Source organism: Cephus cinctus, unplaced genomic scaffold, assembly GCF_000341935.2.
Source record: "Cephus cinctus unplaced genomic scaffold, Ccin1 Ccin1_scaffold0330, whole genome shotgun sequence".
Lineage (NCBI taxonomy): Eukaryota > Metazoa > Arthropoda > Insecta > Hymenoptera > Cephidae > Cephus > Cephus cinctus.
The window spans coordinates 130,790-153,708 of NW_014333027.1; the positions used below are offsets into that span (position 1 = coordinate 130,790).

The window sequence follows — 22,919 nt, forward strand, 5'->3', positions numbered from 1 at the left end:
GAGAGAGAGAGAGAGAGAGAGAGAGAAGCACCTTCGTGACTGCGCTAGAAAGAGAAAATAAACGAAAATCTTTCGTTTGTTCAACGAATCTCAAAGTTTATTCCGTCAGTTATTTTTAAATTTAGATACACGCTGTCAAAGTATCTCCTCCGATCTGTTAGTTTTCAATTCGGATCAAATAGAAATAGGCTAAGAAAATCGATACGGTTCATTGTCGTAGACCGGTTCTCCTGACTTTCCACGTAAATCTGCGTGACTTTAGGCAGACGCTGTTAAAAAAATAACCCAGACCGTTAATAATTTTTAAAAGTTGTAAAAAAAAATTCAGCGTACTTTTATCTACAAACTAGCACTCTTCCGACACAATCGAAGAGAAACTACTTTTGGCACAAATACCCTAAAAGAAGTAAGTCGTTCTGGTGATCTCATATTTGAATCTAGAAAAAAATATATTAAACCTTCATTGGTAAGAAGAGTTCTTAATTTTCTCTCGAATATCGTTATTGTTACTCACAATAGAAAAATGTAAAATATCAATTACTCTATATTAAAATGTCAGAGTCCCAGCAACGAATAATAAAATTCTACGCTTGCCAAGAACACAGAGTGCAGTGAATTCCTATGCTATTCTCCTCGCAGTCGAATTGGCCGTGGCTCTATCCACACGACTGCTCGCACGTGCACGCAGCACTGGGCCACATGACTCGCGTCACTGGCAACTATGTATAGCGAGGAAATAAGGTAACAAGTAACACAGCCCGAGAATGTTTAATCGCTTTGTCGATGCAGCAAAACAAAATGAACGTGTTAACAAGCCATAAGGATGCTAATAGCAAAGGAAGCCAGAGTTAGGCAATGTAACTACCAATAGCCATAGGGGATGAGGGGGATGTAGATACATTTCCATTACTTACTATTCTCAGACGTGTAATCCGAGGCGGATTGACGGTGGATGTACTGCCGCGATTGCCCAGATTTATCGCGCCGCGGATGACCGGCAGTATCCAACGAGCGAGAAGAAGAAGAAGAATTCCGAAAGCAAAGTAACCCGGAATCGTCGCGAGAACGATACAATTACTTGATTTTCAATTAAGTAATCGCACTAACACCAAGTGCATCTCTTTTGTATATGCGGGTTAAAAGGCAACTTCGGCAAGTTAACGTGATAAAGATATGGGAAAAAAGAGAGGTGTAAAAATTCCTTAAGGCACTTTAGGTATCCCAGAGCACAAATTCAAGCAGCAATCTATGCTGCCTGTTATAGTCTTCCGTGCATAGGACAGAATCACCTCACTGTCGGGCGACTTCGCCGAGCAGTGCAACCGTCGGGTCACCATAAACGTCAGCGAAACAAACGATTAACACGGAATAGATCAGTGATGCTTGATAAGATTCACCGGATATATAGTATATATATATATCAACACTCATGCGGTAAGTAATAAAGTAAAAGAGAGAAAACATGAGCGAGATGGCAGATGAGAAAAAGGTGGAAACGCGTGAGACAGAGGGAAAGAAAAATAAAAAATGGCGGGAACGAGATGAAGAAATTCGCAAAAAAAATGAAAAGTGCTGTAAACGGTCTAGTCTTCTCTGCACAATTTATCGAGCCTCCGTCGATTAAAGTATTGAAACGTACCCAGGGTGACGGCTCTAGAGCTGCCACAGAGGCGGCTTGAGGCCAACTGCCAAAAGCTGCGTCCTGTTCTACACACGCGGTCTCCTCCCTATCCCGGCACTCGCTCCCCACGCTCAGGGCGTTCTCTATCGATAAGAGGGTATTCCACCACCTTCACCTGAAAGCCCCGCTACTCTTCCGTTCTGTCAGAGGACTCGCCCTTCCTTTACTTCTATAGGCAGGTAGGGTGCCCATCATCGACGCGACTAGTCCTGATGCTCTGTCGGCGTAACACGGGAAAGCTTTACTTAAGCTTGTATCCATATATCTCTCCATGTCTATTTCTATTGACGTTCGGTATACTTGTATATCACGCATATCTGGCTACACGTGGCTGTCTAATGTGAACGTACGTGTTAGATTTGATATTCAGCACGATATTATTTTGATTAAGAACCATTAGTTAGAGACGTCAAAATGAATTCGTAGTGTATTTTACTTGTCAAAGATCTTAAAATATAACGGTCACGTCTGAACTGTAGATTTCAGCCTGAATAGCCCTGTATAGTCTCACATTACTATATATACAGTACAGCATGAACTGTCCTGAAGGACAACGTCGCGCTCTTCCGGAACTTGGTCGACAGGTAAACCTCACGTAACGTGCCCATCCCAGTCGATGAGGATGGCCTGGGCTTATCGTCACTCCCGTAAAACCGTCAGAGTCCTATATTAAAGAACACGCGATGCACTCTCAAATGTATAGTTTCTGTCCGATCTATAGTTTCAGCTAACAAAACTAAAATTACTCATATGTAACTAACGGTAATTAATCACTGTTTTTTGTCAATTATTAAATAAAGATATAGGTATAATCGTAAACATTTGTATACTCTTCTTCTTCTTGGTCCTATTGGCTTTATGCTCTGTCAGGGCCAAGTGCCAGAATTGTATCTTGAGAATACTTATTGATCGGGCTGTTCGTTAATGAAAATTATTCGCACAAGGAAAGCACGTATATAAAAGTGTTGATTTTTATCGATTTCAAGAACACAAATTGCTTCAAGCCTAATTTTATTGTCATGGAAGCCATGTTCCGGAATACATAGAATTCTATACTGCGCCTTAATCGTACTACCGTTTCTTTCCTATAATTTTCACTACACCTACCACGTCCAGAACACGTTCTATTCTTACTCTACACATTGTATATATAGCAAATGGTAATAATCGATTCAACGTTAAAGATCATCGTGGTCGTGGACGACAATTTTCATCGAGCCAAGTTATGTCGTGTGGATGACCTTTATACGAGAACTAGGTTTCAGGGTCCTGGCAGTAAAGGATACACTGGTTAAATGTCATTCGGGGTCTCGCACTGAAGGCTTCTCGGGTTACATGTCATTTTACGTGTTTACTTTAGAAAATCGTTCTCGTCGTCTTTTCCAAATATTCAGTTTCAATTTTATTGAGTACGTCGGAGCAGTGGCAAACATTTATTTGGCCAATCGTACTCGTCAACAACGCGATCATTTCATCGGGAACTATCGTGGAGCCATGGGTGTGGCTTTTTTACTTAAGCAGGGTACACTCTCGCCGATATCTTTCACGAACGGGTACCACGCCCTGTTGTGGATGATAATATGCTCCGGCAACGGATATATTTAAAAATCAGCAAACCAAAAGGACGATAACAAACATGTGACAACGAAAAATATTTCTCTCACAATTTATACGCGGCAGGCATATCGTATACGTATATTTGGTACGTATGTGCATCGGTATTCGTAACACTATTATGGGTGTTACGCTTAACGGTTCCTTATTGTGTCACATTTGCTTGGGCTCATACTATACCAGAGTGAATTAAGCATTATATGCACAGTGCTTATCCATGTGAAGTGAGGTCGTGAAAATTTAATATTTCCGCCTTAACGATGTGGTCATGGACATAAATTATAGGAATCTATAGGTATGTACTATCCTTTATTGGAATTCTGACAAATGGAAACCAGGTGAAAACGGAAATGTGAATCTATATGTGATATCAAATAAATACGATTGGACGGTGTTATCGCAGTCTGAAAGTCACGCCTTATGATAGAGGATTATATGGAAGAGATCCTTTTCGTACGGATGAAAAGTTAACTGACTGGAAGTGCTTTTGTACTTGTTCTTGTAATAAAGGGAATGCCAGGAAAAGGGTGAGACATTCTTACTTGTGCAAAAGGCGTCGTTAATAACGTAGAGATTTGAAATTCGAGCGTGACCATACATGCCATTTATACACTCCGTTAATCGAATAGGTAACAAGGGCTAGTAAACAAATATTTAAAAGACAGTCATATTGATCTTGGGTAATTAATACTATTGCTAACAATACGAATTATGTATATAGACATATTTCATATTTTCGCGCTATAGCAATAATACAATTTAAAAACTTTGAAGAAATTTATGAAAGTTAATGTAATGTATTTGTAGACCCAATACTCTTAAATTGTAATATCAAAATTTCCAGAATAAATGTTTCACATCAATTTTATATAAACATTTAATATATAAAGGGAAATACGTTTATTGTAAAATACAAATGTTCATGTCATAACCTGACCATTCAAATACCATTATATAATTTGTGCTGTACAAAGGAGTTTTGGGAGCTCTATCCTCATAGGAATCTATAGGGTATATCCATTATACTTCAGTAGAATGCCAAATTTTACACAAAAAAGTTTTGTGCAAGAATAAAATAAAGGTTATAATAAATTTTTATTTATAGGATCTGCACGTTTCTTAGCATTATACAATTATTTATATTATTTTCATATTATTTTATTACGCAGGGTGCCACTTCAACTTTTATACCGAACTACCTCGAAAACAAGCCTGTGATACAATTTCCAAACGAACAAAATATGAAGAATCGTCTCGAAGGAAAGTGATCAGCAAACTTCGTGACTTTCTTGGACCTGTTGCTTTGGTCCGTGTGATAAATGATTTAGATAAATTTTTCATATTTTTTTACCGTAGAATCAAAAACCGTCATCGAAAAAGGGGTTCGTCCTTCAGAAAAATCAAGTTAGGCCCCCAGTTCAAACGAATGACAGTCATTATTTCAAGTGCCGAAACTCATCAAGAAAATGACTACACTTCCACCCAATCGTTACGAAATATGTCGCTAGCCGTATACACGAGCAAAATAATTGGTATACACCAGTCTTTGCTGGTTAAAAAAAATAATAATTTTTTGTAATAATTTTTTAAATAATTTTAAACATTAAAAAAAATAATAATCCGACGGACAACCTGACGTCATTTGTAAGCCCTCTTCGTGTTTTGACCAAAAACTTAAATACAATGGTATTGAAGGGCTCTGCCGTACCACGAAATGCAAATATCTACATAATGGCCGATTGCGTGACCACGTTGTTTCGAAGAACAAAGGGAAGCTCGCGTGTCTCCTGGTGAAAAGTTGAAAGATGATTCCCTAGCAGCCCGCACCAGGTGCTATATTAAAGTGTCTCGTGGCACATGTATACGAATTAACGTATCGTAGTATTCTAGACTAGCACGGCATTCGGGACGGCCACACCTTCGCCAACATGTTCTTGTACGACGTACAGCCTACAAACCTGATCATATAGACTCTTCTTTCTCCCGGAATCGACGACTCGCGTCTGGGTACCTTGTCTTTGTCCAGACTTAATGAGAAACGATCGTGAGTTTGCCGATTATTATCTGTCGTGCGTGTCAATCATACAGAAGAATCAGACCCAATTACTCCTCGCTGTCGTTTGTTTCGCCCAATTGGATACCTACTGTCCACCCTATTGTACTGTCTATATACGTATATCAGCTCCGTTGGTTCTCTAGCAGTATTTCCCGGGGACAATCAATATTTATTCTGATTTAAAAACTCTGCTTTTTCAGTTCCGTGCTACTACATTGTAGTTTCGTATTACACGAATATGCGAAATACCCAATAGAGATATCACTTTTTTTTATATCCCACGTTTGCTACGTATATATATTTTTTGTCAATTTACGAAAATGTATTCGTGGCAAGGTATCTTCGTGAATTCGTAAAATACACCCCGAGAGGAATTTCTCTGGTGCACAAAGAACCGTGTCTCTTTAAGGAAATAATGACTGATAAAGTGGTGCAAAGGGGCTTGACACGTTATCACGCAATGGCTCAGAGGGATCGTTTAGTTTTGTGCCAAAAATAATACCAATCAAGTGAAATGAGACAAAAAGAACAGCCACGTGGAAAAGAAAAGTATGGCTGAGGTTTGAGAATGAGTATCGAAAAACGAAAAAAATTTTCATGACGAATTTCGGATATGATTCGATCCCATACTTTTTTTTTACGCTAAAAAATTTATCCTATATTCGTGGAAAAACTTTTTTCAATACTTTATAAATCTGTCCTATAGTTGATTATACTTGTTACATATATCAATTGCCCCGCATACTGTCAAATGATAATATTAACATTTTATTTACCTAATTACAGCCAAAATAAAAAACCCGCGCGAACCCAGCGATGATTGCCAAGTTTTTTTTTTTCGGCTCTTGTGACATTGTCGATGATAAGTATTGTTTCTTGAACAATAAATAGTCCCTGTATATCCGCTGGTTCGTGCAATGACTAATCTCGTCAATAATTTCATGCTAGTTCTGCTGAAGTCGATAGCGAAATAAATAATTTACTAGAATGAAAAAAACTATCAAGTCAGAGTGAATCTGTGAGAGTGAATAAGTTTTCCTGTGCCAGTCAACATTTAATCAGAGAAATTAGTAACAGTGCAAGTTCTAAAAAATTATGTGGGAAATGAACCAAGGTAATTGGCCATCAAGTACAATATTGTTCATGCTTTTAAAAGCAACACAGGCAAGTATGCAATTTGGGAAATGCATAACGATAATAGTTAATAGAGAAGAAATAAAGATTATTTGATTAAGGCTACGATAATGTTATCAAATCAGGGCCGATAAAGTTTGCCTAATCTGGCGCTTACGTGAAATACGTTACAAATCCGCTTCCCGATGGGTGCCCCATTGGGCTTAAAAAAAATTGTATCAGGCCCTAAGTTCTGCCCTATTTATATTTTTACCCGGATATACAATGAAATTATTATATGGAATAAATATAATCAAGCGTAACGTCAGAAATGATTTCATACAATCTACAAAAAGTAGAAAACCAAAGACAAATCGTTTCTACTCTATTGATTTTTAGTCGGCCTGCTTAGTGTCAAACCTTTCGGAATTTTACCCGGGATCTCCCTGTTATTTTCACCCTAAACTCCGTTTCGCACGATCAAAGCTAGAGCCAATATTGAACTGAGATTATCAGTACGGAAATCGTAGCTATAAACCGTTTACGTAGTTTCATTCTTTTCCGCTTTGGCGCTGAGAGCGTCTATCTGCATTATCGACAATAGTCGGTTATATCGTTGACTGAAGAGGTAAATAGACTGGACATCTTACGGGATACGTGGACTTTACCCATTGAAATACGATATATATTGTATCGCTATGTCCGCGAGACGATCCGTTTCAAAAAAATCATAGGGAAACAGACAGACGCCAATAGAATACCAACGAGGACTGCAGAGCATGGCAAGGGGAGGCCAAGCAGCAGAACCTGTCACGCCAAGCTCCCAGGAGTCGAACGGATTCGGGAGTGATCGGAGCCGCCCGAAGACAGCAACCATGGGCGCTACGAGGATGGTCACCAAAGAATGTTCCTCTTTACCATTTTAGGGTAAGGAGCTAGCGGTAACCATTAGTCGAGAGGACTTCCGGTGAGCTGGGCAAAAAAGGCTCGACGGATCGAGTTAATGCCGAGAGACACCTAAAAAGGTTGATTGGGTTGGGGGCCATTGGCGATTGTGTCGAGGGAGGCATTACATCGTGAACACATAGGATCACACTCGTTACAATACATACAGGGTGTCTCACTTCAAGTTTTACATCGAAATACTTCGAAAAGGAATTTTTAAGAAAAATTTTACGAACAAAAGTTCTAGAATTTCAAAGAGGTTAACTGAATTTTTAGCCTCAATTAAGGTCTCAGCTCGATTTTTCTAAATGACAATCTCCATTTTCGATGACGGTTTTGAATTGTACGCTACAAAATTTCGTTCTTAATTCGTTTTACAGTTATCTCACATTATTTCGCCCTTACATTGCATCCGAATACTGATTTGAGTCTAGAACCCAATTCGCGCTCAATGAGGGCCCGGGCACCAGGAATCTTGTGTCCCAGGTTGCATTTGAAGTCATCGTCTGATCCCTTGTTCGATAATCCAGCTAATTGAGGCAAGATTGGTTGGTGCCTCAGCCGATTAAGACAAGATAAAGACGTATAGAGTGGCTACTTTAATCATCATTCGATAACCAACAATAATCGATGGCCATCCGTTCGTTATAGCCCCTACAACGCGTGAGCCCCAACCTCAATAAATGTATGGAACAAACTCGTCTCGGTCTCTCAACCCCCCTCTCCACGCAACGCAAGTTGAGACGCGCGTGTAGATTAAACAAGTCTTAAGCTGTTAAACCAGGTTTATAGTTATTTTAATTTCCGACAATCCCCGCCGCTCACATCACAACAGTAAAGGCATATAAACCAATCTGTTATGCAACGGGCAGCTAACTTTAGCCAACTGTAACCTCAGGAGCAAGAACCCATGAATTTACCAGATCGACAAATAATGAAAATGAAGAAAATCTCAAATACTCGCAAAGACTCACAAATGATATAATATTTGTCGGTCTACTTTAAGGCAAGCTTTAACAGTCATTTTATGTTTTATTATAATCCCATATCGATCTCGAGTATTAGGTATCGACTGTTTCAGAAACGACATTGAATCGGGACAAGGTAAACGACTTCATGCAAAGAGGATGACTATGGCCATTGTGTTTTTCTCTTGTTTTTATTTCAATTGTCTTAAGATCGATGGCTATAGCCAGTGATATAAGAATAGACGGCATCTAATTAATAATAATTGAAACGAAGGTATAATCCAACTGACGGTAAGTTCAAGGGGAATTGAAGATTCCCTCGTGGGTTATAAAGTGCATAGCGATCAAGATATACAAAAGTCTTAGCCATAATTCATGTTCGGACGTCACTTTTGATTGGCTATATTCTTCTCCGCTCACGATAATGTCGCTTATAAATAGAATTTCTTTAGCTTGACCATTCGGTCTTGAAACAGCCGCTCACAGCAAGAGAGAAGTTACTTATAATAAAAATTGAACTTATAATAAAAAATACTGTGTACCAAGAACGATTGTTGAATACGTAAGCACATGTATATTCGCCTTAACTTCGTTATTCGTACAACTTACGTGTGACGTACGAAATGTACGTGCAATACAGATGACGCAGATAGTATGCACGTAAATTTTCACGCCTGTTCACTAAGGTATAACTGCATTTGTACGCACAAAGCGATTAGAAACATATTTAAGAACTTTAGGGAAACATTTTGAGCGATAAGGAAAATTGATAACGTACATATATCCACGTACCAAATCACATACCGCAACGATTGCAACACACATAATAAATCCTCTGGTGAACACTCTGACTAGTATACTACCCAGCATCGTGTTTCAAGGGATCCCATTTCTAAACGAGCGAAGATATGGGGTTTAGGTATAAGTGTCTGAAAGTTATTATAATAATTCGGATATATATATAATAACACGCATTTACAGTGCGTCGTGCCCTGCGTATCGAGCAAGGAGCATTTGAAGAGCGCTATAGGAAGTATACTGCTCAGGTTGTGTAAGAGTGATTGAAAAATAGTGTTTCCATAGACTATAGAATATTCACAATTTTTGGGCTCCGTTGGACCACAAGAGTGCTTCGAAGCGAAAAATTCTAGTGAGCGTAAGTATACGGAGATTTTATTTGGAGCAAGTAAGGGTGCTAGAAAGATGTATAATTTTCAAATATTTTTCATCATGTGTTAATGATGGCTCACCATGCTCCTAAACATAGACACGCCCGCGCGCAGCTCGTGCTTATTGTTAGTCTATCTATTTGATCATGCTAAAAATTATACTGGAGATCGAAATTAGACTGGAATTATACTGGACGCTATACTGGTGATGCTACACGTGCGTTTATGTGTTCAGAGGAGCGAGTGAAGACAGTCATTGCATAATAACAAAATACTTGATAATTTTACATGTTTCTAGCACGCATATTTTTCCAAATAAAATCTTCAAATATTTTTAATTGCTAGATTATTTAGATTATATCTGAGCTTCGGAAAAAAAAAAACTTGAGCCGTGTTATCACTATGAGAAATAAATATACTTTTTGCAGACCACTAACACAGTCTTTTAGAAGGATCTCTCTAATTTATGAAATCAGTTGACTTTTCGTTTCAGTGCAATAAAACGAAAGGAAAATAAGTTCGATAGGAAAAAAAACATCACTCTTCCCGATGTTTCCCATCCACGTTTGCATTTTACTTAATGACGTTGCGCCAAATTATTCGATCGAGTCGAAATCGATTTAGTTGGATTCTACGCATTCGATTTCAGCTATTCAAATTTAAAAAAGGTCAATTTCAACAGATGTTATCCGCAAAAGAAGTTTGTGGACAGTATATTAGCCAGTTGCCCGACAGAAGGACGTCAGAAAATAATGTCCGCCAAAAGGTAAAGTTTGTTTCTCGCGCGACTTTAAAGAGTTGGAAAGAATCGCAATTCTTTTAAGTGCAAATTTTAAACCTATAGGTACTTTATATTTAATTTAAAGGTTTACCTTATAGTCGTAACTGCTACTAAATACTACTGTATGAAATATTTGTTTCAAATTTTTCATTTTCTTATAGAGCCCGAACTAATTTGGCTGAATAACAAAATATACCAACCGCGCTTATTTCCATTTTTACTATTGCGTCATGCTCTAAAAACGCGTAGAATAAATCCACCAATGAATAAACAATCTTAAGGAGGTACAACTATTACAACAAATCATTTTCATAAATAAACAAAGCAATTATATATTTTTCTTAACAGCCGCATAATCGTCGTGCGTGCATAGTTTAAAAAACATTGATCGTCTTATTTCTGAGACATAATCAGTAAAAATAACAAATTGCACAATACAGATAAACTTGTGTTAATTTAATGTCATGTATTTCGGCTTCCGAACGGTAAAAATTCATGAAATTTTTTCAGACAATTTTCTCACTTTGAAAATTACTACTATACGTTATTTAATTAACGCAGTTGGAATTATTTTTTCAACTTTTTACAACAATATTTTAATAATAATGTGAAAATTAAAAAATGTGCGTAATATACATTTTTGAGAATGGCAGTATACCGGTTATTCGCGAAAGGGGAAAAAAAGTATATATAGGAAACAGTTGTATCTCTTTAAGAAACAGCTCCAGTAAACTGACACTCCTGTTAAAATCACTATATATAGATGTAGTTTATGTGAACGTGTCCATTTACTGGTGGAGTCACCCTAGCTGAGATATTACAATTTTGAAATTACAATTGAGAGCTTAGGATTCGTGGAATGTTATATCGCGTGATATAATTTCGACAATGTTTTGTTTGGTGTGGGTGCGTGGCGTCATTTGAGCCTCATGGAACCGCGCCTTTAATGTCGCGATAATACGATGTGCCTGACGTCAATTTTACGTGTGCAGGTAGAGTTTGTACGTACCTACCTCGTTCCACGCGTCTTTTTTATTTATCGTTATACTACTTGTTACTACAGTCGAGCCTGTGGAACTGACGCTTCTGGCACTGGCCAGCCTCCGGCACTGTCCGTTTGAAAATATTTTAAATTAACAATTTTTGCCAGCGGTGGCAGTCGCTAAGCTGTAGGTCTATTTGCGGGTGCACCATCTATTCACATTTTCGACTAGTCCGTCTTTCGAGTATTCAGCATATATTCCAAACAATATTTTTAGTGTATATCTCCTCTACCAAATATCTTCTCATGTAGCGCATTATACATATATACTACGTCTAGGGAGACTAATCTCCCTGACTACGTCCCTGGCGCTCAAATGCGATTGGATGTCAGAAAGGTTAGATAAAATAATCAGTGCCTAAAACTTCTATTAACATTCGTCTGTCAGTGTCTAAGGTCCCACTGTAATTCATCCGTGAATATTCGAATAAATAAATACACTCGTATCTCAAATTTATGAATTCATTGACCACATCTTAATCTATAGGTATTACTTTATACTATTGGAATGTTTACAATTGTCGATTACTTTAAAAATTAGATACATTCCTCAAGAGGAAAAATAGTTATGAGAAGTTGAACTATCTTGGTATCCTTGTCGGAATCAATAAAACGTTTATAATATATAAAGTGATTCTAGTTCATTTAGAATGAAACCATGTAGATAAGCCCGAAGAGCAGCGTCTCCTTTCCTTACGTAGGAAACGACTTTATGCGTTGCTGAATTTGCCAATAAAAATTGTAAAAACGATAACAATGTCATAGGTAATATTTTGATTGGTGCAGCAAAAACTATTATATATTAAAGATAGTTAATTTTAATTCAGCAGAACCGATAAAACTGTGAATTTATATTTGGACTCAGGTTAACCTCAAATGGTAGCTCGACGCTACGCTTCGTGACTCTTCGTAACAAAAAGGTGGAATAAAAAAATACTCACCGGTTCCTAATTGTGTAATCGAAGTAGTTATGCTATTGTATGCATGTCGCCAACTCGTCAGCATCTCACGGCGTCAAAGAAAGTCTAGCACAACAGTGAAATCACACACTGGCTGAGTGCGCATCTGTGCACGAACTAAATTTCACTCAAGGAATAGAGTGTGAAACGTCGTGAAGAGTCTTCAACACAACAGAAATAATGTATATAATATTGGATAACATAAAATGTTTAGTAATATATTTATATCATTTTTATAAACTAGAAAAGTTAATGATATAACATTTAAAAAATACAGTTGGACTTCAGGCATTGGCAGACCAATGCATGAAGTCAGTGGCTATGTTTCCACTGGAGTCGAACGAGAGTTGAAACCCGTTGAAATACATTGAATGTATACCTATAGTTCACTAATATATAGTTATGCAATAAACGTATTTCATCTCTCAACTTGACTTCGGTGGAAACATAGCCAGTGTTGCTAGAAAGTGGGGGTAATATGTCTCGCACCCTGGTGCACATGCGTAAAGCAAGTTGTTCCTTGTTTGAATATACGTATATGGTCGACCCACGAAATCATATTCAGAGGACTCATTCACGCTATAAGTTTAAATATTACAAGAGAACTAGAGTCAAAAGGTTTTAGTGATAAAGTTTTGCAACTACATAAGAGTAATAACTTTTATGGAAAATTGGAACATTGAATTATAATATGAAGCAAAACGAAACGATAATACCAATATATTAGTTCAGTGATGGGTCATCAATTGGACATGCAAAAAAAATCCCTCGTGAGGAATAAATCCCACCATCTGGCAGCACAAGAGGTCTGGTCCTGCAAGCGTTTTTAGGTGCTCCGATTATTTTTCCTGTCTCTGCGTAGTCCATACTGTATGTCGATAGCTGATTGTGAGAGCATGTTGTGTCTCGATCAAATGCATACAATAAACAGAGACAATGATTCGCTATGCGCTCTCGGCACATTTTCGAACACACCTGTAGTTTCTGTGATACAGACAGGCTGCTACACTCACCTGCGTCCTTGCTATCTCTCTCTGCACGGCCCCCACCATTGGTGTGAAGGGCTTTAGTCCGTGTGGTGAATGGAATTCATTGTGATTTATTGAGGTTAGACAAACTATCTAAAAATTTTGAGACATTCAATTACCAGGAAGTAATTAATCATAACGAAATTATAAACAGTTTCGATGAAATACAAGAAGTTTAATTGTTTTTAAAATTGAGATAATTCTTTTTTAACAACATGTTTTCATAATTCGCCGGGGTCTAACCTCATACTTTGTACATGCTTTCTTAAAAATTGTACCGCCTACAAATGTAAACAGTTTTTTTTAAATATTAAAGATGTATAATAATGTGCTTCGAACGTGTCTCATTGGGTCGAGAAAGTTTAGTACGAAAGTATTAACTAGATCAAAAACTAATAATAATCATTTAAATGTATTATCATGCAACTGCGTGTCGCATGGAAGAATTTATATCGTTGCGAAGCAAAATTATACAACTAATTCTACAGAAAAGGAAGATAATGATAACATAAAGTTTTCAATGACACCAGAAAATATAGCAGCCCAACAAAAAATAGATGCATATATAGCAGACCCTGAAAATGAAAAACGATTCAAAGTATTGCAATTGGAAATTGATGTTATGCGACAAAATGGTGAGAAAGTACCAAAAAATATACCTCCGTATATAATGATACAACTGATTGAAGCAAACAGTTACAATAAAAGAAAGTAATTATGCTTATATTTGGTATCTATTTCATAAAGTACACACATAACAACTATCATAAGCATTATCATTCATTTTCTATATTTTTTTAGGAAAATATTAGCATATGCATGGTTAGTAGAAGTAAAGAAGGAAAAAATGTTAGAGACAAAAAGATTAAAACAGTTGAAAAGGATGGAATGGTTAAAGAATAAAAGTCAAGAACCTGAAGAAAATGAATCTGAGCAAGGAATGAAATATGGATTAGCCTATAATTCAATCTTCTTACGTATTTATGAATCAACCATGAACAATCTGTATAACAAAAATGCATTAAATGCCATGCAATTTGGCAACAAAGTCGTAATAGACTGTAGTTATGAGGACTATATGACTAATCACGAATTAACCAGTTGTGCTAAACAACTGAAGGATGCATTTGCTTTAAATCGTACACATGACCAACCTTTCAATGTATATTTTACAAATTTTGATATGTCAGGCAAACTTGCTACAAAGTTAAAAACTCTTATGCCAACCATTTTTAGTCCAGAATATCCACTAAATATTACTTCCAAGTCATATTTAGAATTGTTTGATAAAAAAGACCTAGTGTACCTAACGCCTCATTGCCACAATGATATGGATGATTATGATCCTTCTGCAATATACATCATAGGAGCATTAGTCGACAAAGTAAGCTAGTTAAATATTATCTTTAATGTGAAATATGCATCTTTAATTTAACAAAAAATATTCATTTAATTATGCTGTTTTAGACTACACACGACCCTTTGTCATTGGCAAAATCAAAAAAAGAAGGTCTTCGCATGGCCAAATTACCTCTTGATAAATATTTGCAATTTGGATCTGGTTCAGGTAAAAATCTTCCGGTGAATCACGTCTTCAACATTCTTCTCGACATACAGCATACTGGAGATTGGAAGGTGGCACTTAGACACGTACCACGCAGAAAGTTAGAATACAATCAGAAAATTAAATTAAGTCGTAAACTGGAATCAACCTTCAATAAAAACAAAGAGGATCCGACGCATATCTCATTAAATATATCAGATAGTTTCAAAAATTCTAAAAATAATTTTTCAAGTCAGCTTTCAGTATCTGAACAAGTAAAATTAATGCGAAATATACCAAGTTTATCTGAACAACATAAGTCAAGAGAAAATGTACCAGATTTGAGTTATGCAACAAGACTGAAACTCAGAAACAAGCAAAATAAATAATATTATATATACAACTCATAGAGTAATGTTTCACTTTTATGTATCATATAATAAATGTAAAATATGTAGTTGAAACGTGAGTTTTTTTTATCGTTTTTCGCATAAAAGAATTATTTTATAAAAACATTAAGTATTAAATATCCTCCATAAATAGCTATATTTAAGGTTTGTAATATACTCAGTGTTAAAAGAGCTACATCAGTCAATCGATATGAAATATATGCTCATATTCGCACCACGTTTATAAAACCAATATTACCTAAAATCTTATTACAATAGAATGAACTTGTGCTGTAATGAATACTATAATTGAACTGCGATATTAATTCCGCATTCACAGAATCATCTTACATTGTAAAACCATAAGAAAGAATGGCATCATATAGTAGAATTAATATTGTAGCTTGATCACAGGTAAAAGTAACATAAACGAGATGCCATTACAAAGTATAACTTACATCTCTTAACATTCGAATGAAAAAGTTATCGTTATTCTATTATTAGAACTTTTGTCGGCCTTTATGTTTTCTGTGAGACTTACAGAAATTAATCCTAATCCTAAGGCGTATGCAACATACTCATAATTTTCTCAAATACGATTATATAAAATTGAATCCACTGGTCTGAAAACTTCGCTTAATTGATACATGAGGATATAATTGACGCCACTCTTGAACTTTAATGTCGCTAATAGCCTCACAAAAACTGAGATCGATCATACGTAATTGTGGGCAGCACAACAAAAAACGTAAACATATATCCGGTGTTAATGAGCGTGCTCCTAATAAGTCCAATTGTTGTAGTTTTTGACACGACAGTAGAGGCTCCAAATCCCGATCTGTTAAACCGCGTAATGCAGCCAGAAAGACTTTTTCCAAGGAACGACAGGAGCTTAGTAAAGCTCGAAGAGAATCTCCAGGAGCTCCCATTCCTAAACTGCAAGTTTAAGCAAAGAAAAAGTATATTTAGGTAAACTAATTAGATGAAGCTTTTGTTAAATAAAAATATAGCTTACCACCAACCAAAATCCACTTCTCGTAATTGAACGCAGCGAGTAAGCGCGCGAACCCCGTTAGGTGAGAGACTGTGTGCTTTCCAGAAATCAATACTTTCCAAATGAGGACATGAGTTTGCTATTGCTATTGCTACTTCGTCCATATTTGGAATATGATTGCAGCCTGCTAAATTAAGATGATGCATTTGTGGATTCTGCTTTAATATCGCGCACAAGGAAGACGTCTCAATAGTCGTTCTGTACAGTTCCAGACGTTCAAGAAATTTAAGTTTTGTCAGCTGCCGAAATCCATGATTGGTGATAGCTATACAGTTGCGTAAGCATAACTCTAAAACATTTTCAATGTTACAATTTATACGGATCAATATTTAGTGAAGATTTGTATTAATTACCTTTGAGGTCATTGCAAACCGCTGCAACCTTTTCGATTACCGAATCATTCACGAACTGACAGGAATTCAGTCTTAAATGAGTCAATTGACTGCCACAGGAATTTAAGAATTCTATAATATCGTAGGACGTTATTGCATCATAATTTCCACACCAAGAGAGATCAAGTTTCTGTAAATATTGACAGCGTGGAGCTAAATAGTTTAATGCAACTATATCCAAGCAATACCAATATGGCTTTAGATTTAAACTTGTGTAAAGGAGAGCGTCTCGTGCAATATTATTGAAACGCCTATTGACTTTGCAACAACGACAAAGAGACTGTAAATCCAAGTTTTTCAAGATCTTCAATAGAGTTTCGTCCTATAAGAAAAAAAGTACATTTTTGAGATGAGAGTTCTTAACGCTATGTAGAAAATGAAAATAGGCAATATAACCGGTAAACTCGAAAAACTGCCGCATGTATTATCTATAGAATTGCTCGTAGATGGTGATGTATCCGTTAGAGAAGAAGATGCTGCAGAAAGATTAATGTCATGTATTAATTTAGGAAAATCTTCCTGTAGAAAATGCTGCAAGCTATTAAATGCCTCATCAATTGGTGGGATACAATGACAGTGCATTCCTAGCTTAGATACTAGTTTTCCTATAGGAACTTTATCCATTACTTTGCTGAAAAAATAAATGGAGTATTATGAATCTCATTATTATGAATATTATTCTTTTAAGTACAAACCTTTTGTACAGTACACAATGTTTGCCAAGTGTATTCTTCAGCTTTTTCAAATCTTGATTAATCTTTAAATAATCAGGCGTGAGGTTGTATTGATCTTCATTATTGTGTGTTGTATCGCCAAGCTCTTGCAGTAATGCACTCAGATTTCGATTTTGGAATCCAATATGTGGTAAAATTAGTTCAGAAGTTCCAATAAGCAGAATTGCATCTACTTCAGTATAATAGTCTAATAAACTATGATTAAATTCAACTCGTATCATTTTTGTTTTAAAATGACACAGCTGCAATGGAGGAGAAAATATTCTTGGTTTACGAGAAACTATTTGTGGTGGTCCGCTCCATAATTGGTGCCATCGTCTATTATTATCTCTGGCCCATATAGCAACTACACTTCCAGGATTATAAGTTTCATAAATAGATACTCTAACTGGATAGACTTCTCTGTAGTATTCAACATCTTAAAGAAGAAAAGTTATTAAAATTAGTTATTTGTTTCTCACACATCGGAGTTCACACAAACATAATTATACCTATATAATCTTGACTGATCACAGGTCCATTATTCTGTGGCATATAGTCAATGGGCCTAGATGGTGCTACATCCCACCAGCATCCATATGTTCTCTAAAATATTTCATGATTAAACTGTGATCTTTTTAATATGAAGTACACAAAATATTGATGCTTGTGAAGTACCATAACAAATGCTTGTGGATAATCTCCATAATCTGGAAATTTACTTGGATTCCCAGCAATATTATAGGCTGTATATGAAATACTGTTGTCGCTACCATACTGTGAACTGAAGTCTGAAACTTCTTTGACAAACTGTTCAACAAAAGCAACTGATTCCTTGTTTGTCAAATTCTTTTCCGTGTTCACGGATACAAGCTCCACTTTTACCTCGTCGAAAGACACCATATCATTAAATAATAAGAACTCTAAAAATTCAATTTAATTTGACAGTTGCCTAAAATTATGTGAGTAACCACAATTATCCATTAAAAACTTATATCTATAGTTAGATCAAATGATTTGAGTTGAGCATTGTTTTTTGTCAATAAGCTTTTATGATTTAGGTTTAATTTTTCGATATTTTCATTCGTTATTACAAGTCAAAAAAGGTATTTGTTGACAAATTTACAAATGTCATCAAACACTTGTCGAACTGTCTGCCACATTCAAGCAGACTGTTGTCATCGATGGTTGTCATCAGAGATCTTATTTTTCTTCTTTCTTTACGTATGGTTGGCACTAGTTAGGATCCTGGTCCCTTACAAGCGGCTACAAGATTAATACAGAATAGAGCGTTTCTATGGGGCATCTAGCGTGAGTATCCTATGACGATCTGAAACAGAGAAAGAGAGAGGAGCGCTCCGGTGACCAATTACCGAGGCGGTCCAACCAGTCAGAGCCCGAGGGTTCACAAAACCGCCAATTGGGAAGCAATTCATTCAATATTTACGAGAAAAATATTTCCATGCTCCAACAAAATAATTTCATATATGTTATATAAGTTTACATGAATTTTCCTTGATTAAATAGAAAGTTAAGTTAAATTATATAGAAAATTTAACAAAGACAATACAACAACAAAACAGTGAAATAAATGTGATACTTTTTCCCAATTAAGACAACTTCTTCTTTAATGCGAGAAATTTTATGTAATAAAATAATGAATGTTATAAAATAATTGTAGAGCCTTTTATTGCACACGATGCAAGTTGTCTGTTACCGTCACGACGAATGTTGGCGCCAATCTAGCTCGGAAACAAGCGATGTAACAATTAAAACATAAGAACATCGCGGCAGCGAGTGGTCAGCCAATCAGAGTAAAATGGTCTAGTGACGTCACCGTCGAAATGCGTAGAACCCCTAGTGGCTATACCTCGTCTATTTGTATCATGACTGCCTCAAGAGGCGTTAGTGTTGAAAGCAGTTGAAAGAGTCTATCATCTGCTAGCACGCGTGCGCAGTTATCTCTTTCTTGTCCTCTTTCTGTAATAGGTACATAATTTGCAGTTTCGTTCGTTGTACTGTTGTAATAGACCATGATTGTAATTTAACAAAGCAACAATGACTAGAAAATGCATCGTGTCTGGGTGTAGAAGTGGATATGTGAGCAATAAAAATAAAGTGTCTTTATTTCATGTGCCAAAAGACATTGAGTTACGGAATCAGTGGCTACGAGCTTTACCGAAAGGAAATATTCCAATTACCACTTCGCATTTAGTTTGCGAAAAACACTTCGCTGCTTGCGATATAGTTCGGGAGAATGTGCACAAAGATGCTACAGGAAAAATTATCTTGCAGGTAAGGATACTTTTATATCAGAGAGACACCCCCTTTAGATAATGTAATATTCTCTACACAATGACTGTAAAAGAATTTGTGCTTTAACATTGTTCGATTTATACCTATGCAGCCAATTTGTTGATGCACAAAAAAGTGAAATGTGGCTGTTGCAATTTGTTTTAAGTTGTTTCGAGCTTACAAATTTGCGTTGTTGACCATGTGCTCACAGCCAATTAATTCAAGACATTCAACAGCAACAGTGTTTGATTCTGCACATTATAAATTCTGTTATTTATATTGGGTGTCTATTGCCTCTCTTTATTTACTTTTTTTGATGCAATATATTTCTTAACTTAGTTCATCACGTTTATATTTAGGTTTCACTGAAGCATCCACGGCTTAATGATACAGCAGTGCCATCAATATTTTCAAGCCCTCGACAACATTGCAAAATAAACAATGATAATAACATTGAAAACGTCACTGAGAGTAAGGTGAGCATTCTCTTTTAAACAATATCAAAGTCCTAGTAAGAGTTTTTGAATGTAATTTTAATATTTTTATCAGATAATCTACAGTCCAAATTGTATACGAAACTTTTTCTGCTTATTTCCCCTGTCAGCTCGACCAAGCAAATTTAATTAATACATAATATTAAATAATGGGAAGAAATTTGAATGAATCCATATAATTGATTTCTCAATTTCCATATAGGTTATTTATCAGGAGTCATCATTATACACTGTAAAGACAGACAAGGTATATCAAAATATCGTTTATCGCGACCATGATTATGCTCATTCCATGGACCTTGAATGGGAGGGAGATGTGGAAAACACAAAAGCATATGGCAAAACTTGCAAGAACAATGTAATAGAAGATTGCACGGGCAATGTAGAAGATGAACCCTCAGATGATCGAACCATGCTGACACTAAAGGACTGTTATTCAGAATTATTAAACAATGAAAATCTGATAGAAATCCCAAAAGGCTGGTTTCGCTACAAGGATAATGAGGGAAAAAAGTGGGTTGCCTTTTCGACGTTCGGAGTCCAGAATCAAGGTAATAATTTGCAACCTCTGATAAGAAAATCGGTATTGGTGTTAGAAGACGGAACCGTTCATATGTCAGCACATGGGAAAACATTGTCTTCAAAGAATATATCGTTGCTACCAAAACCTGTAGAGACTACATCTGAACTATGCCATCTATTGAAAACACTTTCGAATATGAATATCTGTACTGGCGTAGCTATGCTTCAAGGAGCACAATCCGTACCCAGTAACGTTGGTTGTCAAGATTCATTTGGTGATTGGAGGCATAAAGATTGTCCTGTTCTTTGCATAAAAAGAGTATGCACACGATGCCAAAGACTAAAAAAAACTCTGCAAGAAAGGAATCGAAGGCTTATTAAACAGAATAAAAAACTGGGAAGACTGAAACTCGTATGTAGAACAGAACGCGACCGAGAGAAATTTGTCGTACTACGCAAAAAGATTCGCTCCGAGGCTGCTGTAGCTCGCAGAGCCAGTGAAAAGATTAAGAAAATACAGGGTATTATATCTAAAGCACAAATGACAATTAAAAATCTCCGTGAGCAATCAATAAAGGATAAATGCGAAAAATTAAAATTGCCAGAGCCACAGCAATTGGCAATCCAAGAAATTATCGCCGCAGCAGGCAAGGATAACAAAAAAGGCAACAGATACTCCGAAAATTGGGTTATGATGAGTATGCTGATGTTTATTCGTTCTCCTGCCTATTATCGATTCTTACGGGAAAATGATGTGCTCCCTTTACCTTCGCCGCATACTGTCCGGCGTTATTTATCCATTATGAATGTCAAGTGTGGCGTCGACAGCAATTTTCTCGAATTATTTAAAAAGAATTTAACCTCGAAAACTCCGATTCAGAGACATGGAATTTTGCTGGTTGATGAAATCTCGCTCCGTTAATCTATTACTGTCTGCTCATCCAGCTTAACATTTAAAGGGTTGACCGATCTGGGGGACGAAAGTACTAAATCAAAGAGATAAGACTTTTTTAATATGATTAGATTAGAATCTTAGTTCAATAAAAATATTGATTTTTCCCTTGTCTTGTCTTATTTTATCACTTTAAGTTATGGTTATGTATCCAAAATGTTGACTATCCTAATAAATATTTAGGAACCCTGTTGAGCTATGCGCTACATCGACGAAAAACGATAAAAGTATCTTATCCTTATCGTGCTTGCGACAATGATAGGAATTTGCATTTGAAAATGTTTCACAGAAGTTACAAATAAATTCAGTAAAAAAAAAGTTAGGACAAAAGCAAACATTTATTGTATACGTTAGTATATCTACTGTGAAAGATTTTACATTGAAAATTCCTACACTCAAACTTCTTTTAGAAGTTTTTTTACAAAGGGAATTGGACCTTGTGGAACCAATTTCATTCAGTGGTGCAATTTAAATTCAACAAACGCAAAAGAGAAAAAATATTTACACTGTTGAACTTGGCTACGGAAAAAATTCTACTTGTGTAGATACTTTATCTTTTATACTTGTTCAGAGGTATTTTCATCAACGTAACAGTTTTCGGTATATACGCAATCACCGCATCATTTAATTTTCATGATTTTTAAGTGAGTTGGTCCACTTAACTTTTTAACAGTTTTTTAGTCATCAATTCTTTATTCACCTAACTTCAAAATTTTAGAACTTTCTTTTTGAATCGGAGATCAGAGGATGCAGTGAATTTTTGAGTGCGCATGCGTTAGGTCAGCAGGCTTCTTCAACACTAGCGCTTGCGGGTAAAACCGCCTACATTAGCGGTTACAAGCTAGAACGCGGTGAATGTATTATTTTCATGCAATCAGTATATGTGTTTAGCTTCACATCAAAAAAATTCGATTTAATCTCGGTGACGACAGCAGACGATTTTGAATTCCTGCTTGTAACGGCCGGTGCAATGGTCCACCTGTCCTATTGGCTGTTTAGTATATATGCGCAATACTACACCTTGTCTACTTCCACGATGATTAGAGTTCAGTGTCCAGGAATATAAATTCTATGGTAGTCCATGGTATACTGGACTATAGTTGATGGTACTAGCTGTTCAGTAAAAAAATTAGTCGATCGATGACGTTTAGCACCGATGAACCCACGCATTTTGAACGTTCATAAAGGACCGTAAAAATTATCTTCTTG

The 22,919-nt window shown here is 36.3% G+C and overlaps 4 protein-coding genes across 12 annotated transcripts in view; 2 read left to right on the forward strand and 2 right to left on the reverse strand.

Moving 5' to 3' along the window:
- The window catches only part of LOC107266829 (probable phospholipid-transporting ATPase IA), a 34,012-nt gene extending 21,346 nt beyond the window's left edge, over positions 1-12,666 (reverse strand). For 6 of the 9 annotated variants that reach the window (XM_015737727.2, XM_025083977.1, XM_025083972.1 and 3 more), the window contains exon 1: positions 12,311-12,666. Coding sequence is in view for 1 of the 9 variants with exons in the window: in XM_025083980.1 (XP_024939748.1) it covers positions 12,311-12,374 (64 nt within the window). In the remaining 8 variants the exon portion in view is untranslated. Of the gene's footprint in view, positions 1-914; positions 1,606-1,639; positions 1,832-12,310 lie in introns of those variants that run through there. The other 3 variants (XM_025083980.1, XM_025083974.1, XM_025083973.1) reach the window with 3 other exon arrangements.
- A 633-nt stretch (positions 12,667-13,299) lies between these two features.
- LOC107266832 (mitochondrial ribonuclease P protein 1 homolog) lies at positions 13,300-15,363 on the forward strand. Its single transcript, XM_015737739.2, has 3 exons — positions 13,300-14,067; positions 14,158-14,740; positions 14,824-15,363. The coding sequence occupies exons 1-3, from the start codon at positions 13,673-13,675 to the stop codon at positions 15,286-15,288; spliced, it is 1,443 nt and encodes a 480-aa protein (XP_015593225.1). The 5' UTR covers positions 13,300-13,672; the 3' UTR covers positions 15,289-15,363.
- Positions 15,364-15,421: 58 nt separating this feature from the next.
- LOC107266831 (F-box/LRR-repeat protein 4) lies at positions 15,422-18,835 on the reverse strand. The gene is made up of 7 exons (XM_015737737.2): positions 18,126-18,835; positions 17,960-18,053; positions 17,430-17,886; positions 17,131-17,365; positions 16,696-17,056; positions 16,304-16,631; positions 15,422-16,224 (listed from the first exon to the last, which is right to left on the reverse strand). The coding sequence occupies exons 1-7, from the start codon at positions 18,348-18,350 to the stop codon at positions 15,888-15,890; spliced, it is 2,037 nt and encodes a 678-aa protein (XP_015593223.1). The 5' UTR covers positions 18,351-18,835; the 3' UTR covers positions 15,422-15,887.
- Positions 18,836-19,330: 495 nt separating this feature from the next.
- Positions 19,331-21,822, forward strand: LOC107266920. The gene is made up of 3 exons (XM_015737958.2): positions 19,331-19,742; positions 20,102-20,218; positions 20,439-21,822. Exons 1-3 carry the CDS (start codon positions 19,506-19,508, stop codon positions 21,678-21,680), a joined length of 1,596 nt encoding a protein of 531 aa, XP_015593444.1. The 5' UTR covers positions 19,331-19,505; the 3' UTR covers positions 21,681-21,822.
- Positions 21,823-22,919: the final 1,097 nt, after the last annotated feature.